Here is a 12,924-nt window from a genome sequence, read left to right on the forward strand (position 1 = left end):
CTCTCTCAATTAACTGTTCAACGGCTTAAAAATAGCTCAAGGTTGCGCATATTCTTCTGATGCCACAATCAGTTGATTCATTGTTAAGATTTATAAAATTGTCTAACTAAATTCAATTCGCATATCGCGTGAGCAACATAATAATATGTTGAATAACAAGATATAATTGGTGTAAAACATAATTAAAAAAATATAGTAGTAGCATTTGTATCATTACTTAACAATTTTATCAAACAAAAACTGTAAAATATACCTACACTTAATAGATAATTAAAGTAACTAATGTTTCTTCTTAAAATATTTCCGTTTGGGACTGAAAATTATATATGGGACTGATTTACACAATGCCAACAATAATAACAGATTTACATATCCACCACATCTTACAATACAATTCATTAATATACCAAATATAAAAAGTATAAATTGCTAACTGAGTAGATAATACCATTACTATAGAAATAGAAATATGCTTTATTGTCACTGAAAATTATACAATTTTACGGACAAAGCTTAAAATAGAGTCAAAAAAAAACAATAACAATAACAAATACAATTTTCTGAAATTAGATAAATCGTCAATATAGAAAAAATGCCTTCCCCGCACTCGACTGCTTGCCCGAACTCCGCTATCGCGTCGATCGGGTCAACGGCAGTCTCGTGCGGGAAAGTATCACTTTCCGCACTAGTTAGGAAAATAACTGTTTTGGCTCTGCTTCTTGCTATGCCAACGACAGCTTCTCGGCCTATGAATGTTTCTTTTGTTTCTTTGGCCTTTTTCGTTCCCTTCAATTCCAGTATGTCCAGGCACACAGACTAAACTTACTTTGTTAGTTTTTCCAATCTGAGTCACATTCTGAAGATAGTTCCAAACTAACTTTCGAAATCGGAAGTCAATCCGATTCCATTCCAGCGCTTTTGCTGCCGCTTGGATATCTGATACGAGATTTTATAGATTTGTACATGCAGTTCCTCATGATTGGTTCCTGCAGGCACATCTATCTGAAGGTAATAGACTAATAACCTAGGCTTTCACTAAGGCTTTGCCTTAGTTTCCCTTCCTACTACACCCCAGCTCCAACTCCTTCATCGGTTTTATAGCTTATACCAACATGGGCAAATTGATTTACAATTTATAGAACAATTTTTGTATTTTTCAGGTTATGGATTTTCTGAAGCTGCCGAAGTAACTGGACTCAATCCAGCCCAAATATCCGTCATTATGAAGAACCTGATGGCTCGATTGGGATTCCAGAAGTACTACCTTCAGGGAGGTGATTGGGGTTCCGCAATAGTAGCCAACTTAGCATCATTATTCCCAGAAAAAGTGCTGGGAGTCCATTCCAATATGTGTATGGTCAATAGTATGCTTTCTAATCTAAAATTAGCATTGGGTAGTTTTATGCCATCCTTGATTGTTGATGCTGACAAGCAACATCTCCTTTATCCCAGAATGAAACATTTTGGATTCCTTATATTGGAAAGTGGTTATATGCATCTTCAGGGTAGTAAACCAGATACCGTTGGTAAGTTTCTACATAATTATATCGAATATCAATGATAAAAAACACTATTAATGCTAAATTGCTAAAATATCACTGACATTAATGAAGAGATATCAATTAACGGACTACTAGTGACGATACAATACTCCTTGCAGACAGCAGAGAAAGGCTGCAAATTTTGGTTGTTCGCACTAAACAATACTGCGAAAAGTATAGACGGAGAGGCAGCGCTGAAAAATCTATTTGAATTTACTAAAGCTAGATTTTTCACAGTTGATTACTGTGAGTGTATAGAGAAACATACTGCGGTCGGTCAAGCGAAACGTAGAACAGTGGTTACTGAGAGGGTATCAAAGTTGCTTTCCTACGAAGGTAATTATTTCCATTTACTAAGGCTGAAAATCAGTACACACATTCTAAATAAAATATAAATAAAAGTTATTATAGTCGGTCAGCTGTATGACGGGACAGAGCCGGTCGGTCGGCCCGAATAGTCGATTGAGGAAATGAAGCATTTTGGCTCGCAATTTTTTCGTCCAGCATGGATTAACTTGAAATTTTCACAGAAGGTAGGAAATAGTCCAAGGATCATTTTCTATATCATGCCGCTATATCATACGCTAAAACCTTGGGGGTGTTTGCCACCCCATCTCGGGGGTGGGAATTTTTTATTACATTTTACCCATGTTAATCGATCGAAAAAGTGATTCTAAGAAAAAAATGTTTTTTACATTTTCGACGAAAAAATCGACTTTTTTAGAGGGTTTTTTGAGAATATCTCGAAAAATATGCATTTAATCAAAAAAACTGTGGATATCAAAATTGTATCTTTTAGTAACACAAACCAAATTCTTTTCCAATAATATCTTTAAGACCAATACAAACCGAGATACAGCATGTTAAAGGTTAGCTTTTTTCGTCAAATGCATAATTTGAAATATTCAAAGACAAATAATGGGAAAAATTTGCATTTTTCGAGGAAAACTTGAAATATCTTTTTTCAAGTATACAATTAGATCTTTCAAAAAATAATAATAAAAAGTTTCTAGCATGAAAATTAAGCGACTTATAATAAAAAAATGTCGGTACCTTCTTTTCTCTACGAAAAAATCAGTGAAAACAACCCCCTAACTACCTTCCTAATTCAAAATTGGTCTTCACCTTTCTGTAGTTTCTTTTATATTTATTTATATTATCAATACACTCAAGGAGTTTGACCTATTTAGAATGCCTAATTTTGGAAAAATATTTTATCTCATTGTGTACTGATTTTCAGCCTAGTAAATGGATTTAATTACCTTCGTAGGAAAGCAACTTTGATACCCTCTCAGTAATGAGACCCCTCAATAATGATTTTGTAGGATTTTTAAAGAGCTATAAGACTGTGTAAAATAAATTCCGTAAGATGCCTTAGTTTTAATTGGGGCGGGTTTAAAGGGCTCGAATAAGAGGGTGTTTGCTGGCAATTAGAGGTTTGAAACAGCTATATCTGGCTAACTATTTACTGTAATGAAAATCTATGCACAGGGTTATTTTAGTCATTAAAAAAGCTACAATTTAGTAGTTTATAATTTTTTTCATATCTTCAGTATTTATTTTCGGAGATATTTTGAAGTAAAAGGAGAAATACCAGATTGCAAAAAATCAATTTTTCTTTAAACTCAAATTTTTCCAAAATTAGGCATTTTAAATAGGTCAAACTCCGTGAGTGTATTGATAATATAAATATAAAAGGAACTACAGAAAGGTTAAGACCAATTTTGAATTAGGAAGGTAGTTAGGGGGTTGTTTTCATGCCCTTTTTTGCCCAATTTTCATGCTAGAAACGTTTTATTATTTTTTTTGAAAGGTCTAATTATATACTTGAAAAAGATTTCGCTTTCCTCGAAAAATGCAAATTTTTCCCATTATTTTGCTTTGAATATTTCAAATTGTGCATTTGACGAAAAAAGCTAACCTTTAACATGCCGTATCTCGGTTTGTATTGGTCTTGAAGATATTATAGGAAAATAATTTGGTTTGTATTACTTAAAGATACAGTTTCGATAACTACAGTTTTTTTGATTAAATGCATATTTTTCGAGGTATTCTCAAAAAACCCTCTAAAAAGGTCGATTTTTCGTCGAAAAACTGTTATTTTCAAGCGCGAATAACTCGAAAATATTAGTTTTACGAAGAAAATGTAAAAAACATTTTTTTCTTAGACTCACTTTTTCCATTGAATTACATGGTTAAAATTTAATAAAAAATTCCCACCCCCGAGATGGGGTGGCAACCACCCCCAAAGTTTTATCGTATGATAGCGGCATGATATAGAAAATGATCCTTGGACTATTCCCTAACTTCTGTGAAAATTTTAAGTAAACCCATGCTGGACGAAAAAATTGCGAGCCAAAATGCTTCATTTCCTCAATCGACTATTGGGGCCGACCGACCGGCTCTGTCCCGTCATACAGCTGACCGACTATAATAACTTTTATTTATATTTAATTTAGAATGTGTACTGATTTTCAGCCTTAGTAAATGGAAATAATTACCTTCGTAGGAAAGCAACTTTGATACCCTCTCAGTAACACCTGTTCTACGTTTCGCTTGACCGACCGCAGTATGTTTCCCTACACACTCACAGTAATCAACTGTGAAAAATCTAGCTTTAGTAAATTCAAATAGATTTTTCAGCGCTGCCTCTTGGTCTAGTATGGAATGGCTCTGAACACAAAAGAAAAATAAAAAATCATGATTATCACTATACTCTGGGCTAATTAGCAAAATTCATGGAAAAGTTATTTACCAGCAATTTTATTGCTGGAATCGAATTATAAGATCCTATATATTAATAATATAGGTATGCAAAGTCCGCAGATAGTGTGCTACTTTTTTTATAAACAAAATGGCGCCGAAAAATCGTATTTCTTTCAATTATTGCTCTATAACTCCAAAGATTTTAACTTTACAACAAAAACACTCAAATAAAAATGCACCGCAATTAAATTCTGCATAGAGATATGTTTTTCACGATTTGCTCCGACGAAAATTTTCCTCGGAAAATGCGGGTTTTCCTAACAAAAACTCTAATTTTCAAATAAAGTTTTAGGTAAGTAATTATTAATCAATAATTAAATAACTTAGTGACATCAAAGCTTTCTTGGTGTAGATTGAAATTCCAGAAGCCTGTGAAAATTAAACGAATATTTTAGCAACAATTCAATTGTTAATTAACAATTTACGATCGCAATAATAACCAAAATAATCATGATACATTGATCAAACTTATAAAGATTATAAAGATGAGATGCTTATTTAAGATTTTATCGACAAAATATAAATTTTTCTTTTTTTTGCATAATCTTTAAATTCTGAAAAAAAAAATAGTTATAATACGCTGGTCTAATTAGTAAAGTACAAAGAAAGGTTATTTACCAGCAATTTTATTGCTGGAATCGAATTATAAGATCCTATATATTATTAATATAGGTATGCAAAGTCCGCAGATAGTGTGCTACTTTTTTTATAAACAAAATGGCGCCGACAAATAGTATTTTTTTCAATTATTGCTCTATAACTCCGAAGATTTTAACTTTACACCAAAAACACCCAAATAAAAATTCACCCCAATTTAATTCTACATAGAGGCATGTTTTTCCCGATTTGCTCCGACGAAAATTTTCCTCGGAAAATGCGGGTTGTCCCAACAAAATCTCGAATTTTCAAATAAATTTTTTGGGCCAGTAATTATTTATCAATAATTATATAGCTTGGTGAAATAAAAGCTTTCTTGGTATAGATTATAAATTCAGAAGCCGGTGAAAATGAAACGAATATTTTAGCAACAATTCAATTGTTAATTAACAATTTACAGTCGCAATAACAACAAAAATAATCATGAGACATTTATCAAACTTAGAAAGATTATAAAGGTGTGATGCCTATTTAATATTTTGTCGACAAAATATAATTTTTTCATTTTTTTGCATAATCTTTAAATGTTTAAAAAAAATTGTTATAAACAAATTAACATTTCTCGGAAATTGTTTATTATATTCTAATTTTAAAAAATACTTAAAATGCGCACTTCATAGGTCTTGAAAATGAATGCTTTAAAAAAATTTTCCAACAATTTGCAAAAAAGTTATGAAACAGCAAAATAAATATACGAATTATCCGTTGTTTATAATTTGTTTTAATTGTTTCAAAGCTTAAAAGTGAGTCTATGGTACAATCTAATTACTCACAAAAAATGTCAAAAATTAGTGCAATGGTTATATTTTAATCAAAGATTAAAAATACTTTTTTTTGTAATTTTTAGCGCAAAAGTAGGCCTGATACAGAGTCGGAGCTATAATGTTCACTCGAAGCGACTGGCACGCCGCATACATTATTTATTAAAAGTGTACGTCGCGCGGTCGACCGTCGCTCCGAGTGAAAATTTTAGCTACAGTACTGTATTATTCTACTTTCGCGCGTGTAAATTACAAAAAAATATATTTATAATCTTTAATTAAAATATAACCATTATTCTGATAATCGATATTTTTTTGTAAATAATTAGCTTGTACTATAAACTCACTTATACGCTTTGAAAGAATTAAAAAAAATTATAAACACCGTAATAATCGTATGTTTACTTTGCTGTTTCATAATTTTTTTGCAAATGGTTGCAAAAAAGTTTTAAAGCATTCATTTTCAAGATATTTGAAATGCGCATTTTAGATATTTTTTAAAATTATAATATAATAAAAACTTTCTGAGAAACGTTAATTTGTTTATAACTAATTTTGTTTAAACATTTAAAGATTATGCAAAAAAATAAAAAAAAAAATATTTTGTCGACAAAATGTTAAATAGGCATCTCATCTTTATATGGTTTCAAAGTTTGATCAGTGTATCATAATTATTTTGGTTATTATTGCGACCGTAACTTATTAATTAACAATTGAATTGTTGCTAAAATATTCGTTTAATTTTCACCAGCTTCTGGAACTATAATCTAAACCAAGAAGTGTTTGAAGTCACCAAACTATTTAATTATTGGTAGATAATTACTTATCTAAAACTTTATTTGAAAATTAAAGATTTTGTTGGGAAAACCCGCATTTTCCGAGGAAAATTTTCGTCGGAGCAGATCGGGAAAAACACGTTTCTATGCAGAATTTAATCACGGTGAATTTTTATTTGGGTATTTTTGTTGTAAACTTAAAATCTTCGGAGTTATAGAGCAATAATTGAAAAAAACACGATTTTCGGGCGCCATTTTGTTTATAAAAAAAGTAGCACACTATCTGAGGACTTTGCATACCTATATTATTAATATACAGGATATTATAATTCGATTCCAGCAATAAAATTGCTGGTAAATAACTTTTCCTAAAAATAGCCTATTCTCCGATAATCAGCCCAGACTACTAAGACCAAGATTGAAGACGAAGACGAAACAATCTATATTAAAGGAAAAAGGAAAAGCTTTAGAGAAAGTACCCAGATACAATTATTTGGGATGTAAGCTAAAAATGAACAATGGGATGGCAGCGTTGAAATAAAACGACGCATTGAAATGGCCAGAAGCGCTTTCAATAAGATGAAAACAGTATTATGCAATGGAAAACTGGGAATAGAAATTATAACTAGAATATTGAAATGCTATGTACTCATATTTACAAAAAATGTAAACATTTTCGTTCTTACAATTACCATATTTATAATTTACATGTTTATTTCCAGGTGTCGCTCTACGTGATAGCCCTGTAGGTCTTGCAGCTTACATCATAGAGAAGTTCACCACATGGACAAATCCAGAATGGAAAGACTTAGAAGACGGAGGATTGACAAAGAAATTTACTTTGGAAAAGTTGTTGGACAACGTTATGGTTTACTGGGTTACCAGATCTATCACCACCTCCATGAGATTGTATGCAGAATCCTTTGATTCTGCTAACTTGGTCTTGAAGGTCGATAGGTAATTTATTAACTTTTTAAAGAATTTATTTGAAAGGACACCTCACACATCTTATGGAAAATATAATCTTACTCAAATCATCATCACCATCAATGGTGTTACAAATCTTCGTGAGTCTTTGCCGCGTTTACTATTGCCTTTCATGTTTGTCGGTCCTGTGCCACTAATTCCCATTGTCTCACTCCCATTTTCTCCAGATCTTCTTTGACTGCATCTTTCCACCTTTTTCTAGACCGTTCTACAGACTTTCTTCCATCTGGCCTTTCCCAGAACATATTGTTTATAAGGAGCTTGTCGTTAGTGCGTATCACATACCGTGCCCACCTGAGTCTATTGACCTTTATATATCTGACTAGATTTTCCTTTCCGAATAGAGACTCTTAACTCGTTATTGTATCTGCGCCTCCATTCCTTTGCCACGCTGTCTCTGCAAGGGCCATATATCATTCGAAGGATTTTATGTTTCCACACCAGCAATTTATTAACTTCTCTTTTTGTTAACGTCCATGTTTCGCTTCCATACGCAACTGCTGGTCGTACTATGGTCTTACATATCTGGATTTTTGCACTTCGTGAAAAAAGTTTTGACTTCATTAGATGCTGCATTGCAAAGGAAGATCTGTTCCTGCCATTATTCGCGTTTCAACTTCTCGCTCTATTTTGTTGTCATTTGTGATTGTGGCTCCTAGATATTTAAATTCTTTAAACACTATGTTTTGCCTTATTCGCCGTCGTTATTGTTTTGAGACGACCATGTATTTTGTTTTGTCTTCATTTATTTTTAGACCGATGTTTAATCCAGCTTCTTCAAAGCTCGATAAAATATTCTTAACTTCTAATGTTGATTGTGTCACTGCATCTACGTCATCGGCAAAAGCGAGTATGATTTTTGCTCCCCGAGCGGTTATATCTGGTTTGATTTTTGGATAAATTTTTCGCATGACATATTCTAAGGCCAAGATAAACAACAATGGGGACAACGGATCTCCCTGTCTCAGTCCAGAATTTTATGCAGAAAGCATTTGATATTTTCCCCCTATTCGAACTTGTGCAAAAGAGTTACTTACACACATTATTTGTGTTACCGCAGTTAGTTTCGTGGGTACGCCGAGCTCGATCATTGCCAATCTTACTCAAATGAAATACTGAAAAGTTACATGAATAGATTGGTCTCGAAATTACAATAATTTCATACCTCAATTTTGATCGATAACGGTGTAAATTGATATAAATAAATCTAAAATCAAATGGGTATGTAAATGAGTTAGACAAGGAAAAGATATTTTGTGATTCACCAGTTCATAAATCTCTCTACAGGTATTAAGGCAGATGCTTACTTATCTGATAGATAGGTAATAAAGTAGGTATAATTTCTTATAGATAGGTAATAAGTATTTCAGTCGTATCAAAGTATATGCCCAGGCAACCAAGTGACATCAATAACGTCGAGGAAACGTCAGTTTTTGGTTGAATATATACACGTGTTTGAACATTGCGTCATATAGCCGTCTTTTGTAGGTGATTTTAAATAGGTAAGGTTAATGACATTAAAATGCGTTTAAAAAAATGTTTTCTTCAGACAGCCTAAGTCTGTCGTCACAAAATTGGGAGGAGCTTATTGACTTTGACTCCAAACGATTTCGTTTATAGCGTGAAATGGTTATAAGAAATTTTTCATTAATTGTTTACGTACTTTGTTTGGTAAAATAATACGTTTCATTTAGATAATTATGTAGTTGAAGAAGCGTGTTAATTAAGAGATGTTTATTCGTTTTGCTCAGGTGAGTTAGTTTAATACGCACAGTAGGTAATTCTTCTTGCAAACTTTTGAGGTTATGTGTTTGGGTTATTTTCTGTTAATGAACTAATTATGTGTTACCGAGTCTAATTAAATTAATTTTTAGCCGTCTAAGATTGCTTTAGCAGTCTACAAGATATAGCTATGAGATGCTGAAGAAAAATGATGCTCATGTACTATTGTATATAGGTATTCCCAACAATTTGTTCATTATTCTTTTTGATTTAATGTACAGCATTTAATTAAGATATTATGCTGGATAATTTGTTAGTAAATTATTTATTAGTTTATATGTTGTTTCAGTTTTATACAGTAAGTATACCTATATCAAAAATGTAAAATATTGCATTTTGGGTATTTTGTAATTTTATGCATTTTAGAGTCTTCCATTTAGTTTTTAGCGTATGCGCTAAATTTAAAACAGTTAAATGGAAAAATTGCAATGCCAACAATGCCCATACGAATAATTAATGTGTATTTTTAAAACTTTAAAATGAAAAATAAATTTAAAAAACGACCTAAAAACTACGTTTTTGATATCACGTATTTAAAACGTGTTAAAAATGACGTCAATTATGGTGGGACATATTCACGTGACTTTCGACGTCGAAAAAACCTGATAAACTGACGTGGTTTGGTAATAATTATGACGTCTTTTCAGCGTTTTGTAAACGTTGTTTGGTTGCCTGGGTAGTTCCTATAATCCGATTAGCTCACGTTGGGTTAATCTGTTTTCAATAGCCACTAGACTATATTATTTATGAATAAAAGTTTTATGGACTTCAAAAATCTACAATTTACGCCGTTATAATTCAAAATTCAGAGTTAACGCAATGATATGAAATGAAATCTATTCATGTAAATGTTATTACGTTTGAGCGACATTATATTTTCCGTAAGATGTGTGCGGTGTCCTTTACATTTTAAGACCAAGAATTTCGGAAAAATCTTGTTATGAAAAATCTTTGATATTATTCGTATTTTTTAGACTTCCCATCGATGTCCCCAGCGCATGCTCTCAATTTGAATACGAGCTGATGTATTTACCAGAATCAATCCTAAAGGAAAGGTATCGCAACTTATTGTTAGTAAGTTCGCATCCAACCGGTGGCCATTTCGCGGCTTTTGAAGTTCCAGATCTTCTTGCCAAAGATACGTACGATTTTGTCAAAAGGGTTCAAGATTTCGAAAAGCAAAAACCCAAAAAGTAATGTTTTGTATATATTTTTGTTATGAATAAATTTTTTAATAAAACTTTGTGTTTTGTTTTATTTGTTTTTAAAGACAATATGGCTATTCAGGAAATTCTTTCTTGTTAATGATTATTAAAAACAGTTAAAAAATTAAAAAGACTAACTACTAAAACGTTGCATTTCAAGAGGCGGATACGATGAACAATAGAGTCGCTGTGGTTTGATCCGAAGAGACAGATTATGAAATGAAGAGATGAGGAGAATAATGAAAGTGAAAAAAGATGCCCTGCAGTATAAAGAAGAGAGAAAACTAAAATGGTCCGGCGAGGTACTCGGAGCAGAAAGTACTTGTATGGATAGACAAGGTTGCAGAATGAAGCCCAAGAGGAACAAGAAGAAAAGGACGACCGAGAAGATCATGGCAAAGTCAAGTGGACAAAGCTATATCAAAAAAAGGATTAGAAGACGGAGATTGAGAAGATCGAAAAAAATGGAAATCTGGCTAACGGAAGGTAAACTAGGCACTAGCTGAAGACAACCCTTTAATATAGTCGCGATAATTCGGTAGTAATTAGAATACAAAGTCTGACGTCCACCCTGGTTTATTACGGCTCTACATCTGTCACTCATAGACAAAATGAGATTGTCGATATCCTGTTGTTATCCACTCTGACTCAACAATAATCTGGATGAAATCCAAATCTAGATTCGTCGGAGGATAAAACTGTAGCACAATCATTTGTATCCCAGTTTTGATATTCTTGACGCCACTCTAATCTTGCAACGCGATTGCCTCTAGAGATGGTGGACATCTCAATGGCCTTCGATTGTGGAGATTGGCTTCATGGAGACGATTTCTTCCAGTATCACGACCTATAGTTACGTGGTGTGCCCGCTGCAAGTCGCTAACCAATTTACGTGCTGTAATTGTTGGTTGTCTTCTAACGGTTAACACTAAAACTCGGTCTTGAGCTACAGTTGTAGCGCGCTCACATCCTAGATGACGTTCGGCTGGACTTCCGGTGTCACAAAAATGCCGTCACAATTGACTTTGGGAGACTCCCATGCGCTAAAGACACATTAGTTTACCGCATGCCACATTGAAGAAGGCCTACATCCCTATTTATCTCATTCAAAATTAAATGAACTCGTTCCATGATAAAAAAAAATATTTTCAATACACTAAGTACCTAAACAAGAACTGTATAGCATTAACAAAATCGAAACTAGCAGAATATTTCTGTTGCTTGGTTCTATAAGGGCCAATGTCAAATTTTTGTTTTTTTTTATACAGCAATCTTTTGAATTTAATATTGACCAAACAAAATGCAAAAAATTGAAATTGACCATTTTAACACCAAGTCACATAATGTGGCTTAATGATAAAAGGGCCAGAGTCAATTTTTTGCATTTTGTTTGGTCAATATTAAATTCAAAAGAAAGCTGTACAAAAAAACAAAAATTTGACATTGGCCCTTTTAGAACCAAGCCACAGATTTACTGCAGTATAAAATACTTAAAATAGTTTTTCCTGTCCTCTAAAAAGCGTTGTCAAATATTTGTTATCACTTTTACCGTTATGTTTTACTCAAAAAAATTCAATTGAAATTAAATGATAGTGTGAATTTATTTTTATTAATTTCATTATGTTATAAGAATATCCATAGACTTTTCCGTTGTGTGTAATTATGTATATCTAAGTAGAATTTTGAAACTTAAAAAAAAATAATTTGGACATTGCTGGGTTAAACAAGAACTCAAAAAATGCCTTATGCCCTGTGTTCATTTCTGCTTTAAAAATATTCCTGAATATTGAACCAACTAAAAGATAATACCTAATATACAGTGGCGTGCTGACCATATAAATGAATCGGTGCAATCAACGAGAGGCCGCGGCCTCTTGAGGCCGGTCAAATAGGTTTTTTTCACAAAAAATTTTAGATGTTACAAAAAAATATTTTTTTAATTTCTAATCGAATGTTAATTTTGCTAATTATATTAATAAAACATTTCAAAAAAATTAAATTTTTTTTAATTGTAAAATAGGATTTAAGTAAATTAATAAAACTATATACATAAATATTTTGCTACAGATAATATTTATTTTCATACATACAAGTATATTTTTTATGGTTTTCCAATTTCCATCAAACATGTATAATATACTCTGCAGAATAAAAAATGGACACACGTCTTACACATTTTTTACCGAATTATTGGAAGTACCTATCGAAGATCGATTTGATCAAGACAAATCGTTTGATGATGATATAAGCACTATAATACCTCTAGCACCTTTAACGGGATTTAAATCATTTAAGTACTGAAAAATTAAGAAATTTTTATCCCACTATATCTGCGACTGCAGTTAGAGAAGAACTCGTGGATTTTGCTTATAAATGGATTGTATTAAAAAAAATAGGATTTTGCAAAATACTGAAATTATAGAAGAAGTTAATGACGAATATATGTTCA

The 12,924-nt window shown here is 32.2% G+C and overlaps 1 protein-coding gene across 1 annotated transcript in view; it reads left to right on the top strand.

Annotated features, from left to right (window-relative positions):
• The window catches only part of LOC114338813 (juvenile hormone epoxide hydrolase 1), a 34,662-nt gene extending 24,152 nt beyond the window's left edge, over positions 1–10,510 (top strand). Inside the window, exons 3-5 of the mRNA XM_028289430.2 lie at positions 1,161–1,526; positions 7,224–7,458; positions 10,245–10,510. Of these exons, the coding sequence (XP_028145231.2) occupies positions 1,161–1,526; positions 7,224–7,458; positions 10,245–10,467 (824 nt within the window). The 3' untranslated portion in view covers positions 10,468–10,510. The remainder of the gene's footprint in view (positions 1–1,160; positions 1,527–7,223; positions 7,459–10,244) is intronic.
• The last annotated feature ends 2,414 nt before the right edge of the window (positions 10,511–12,924 follow it).

Source organism: Diabrotica virgifera, chromosome 1 (genome assembly GCF_917563875.1).
Source record: "Diabrotica virgifera virgifera chromosome 1, PGI_DIABVI_V3a".
In the NCBI taxonomy this organism is placed as follows: Eukaryota; Metazoa; Arthropoda; class Insecta; order Coleoptera; family Chrysomelidae; genus Diabrotica; species Diabrotica virgifera.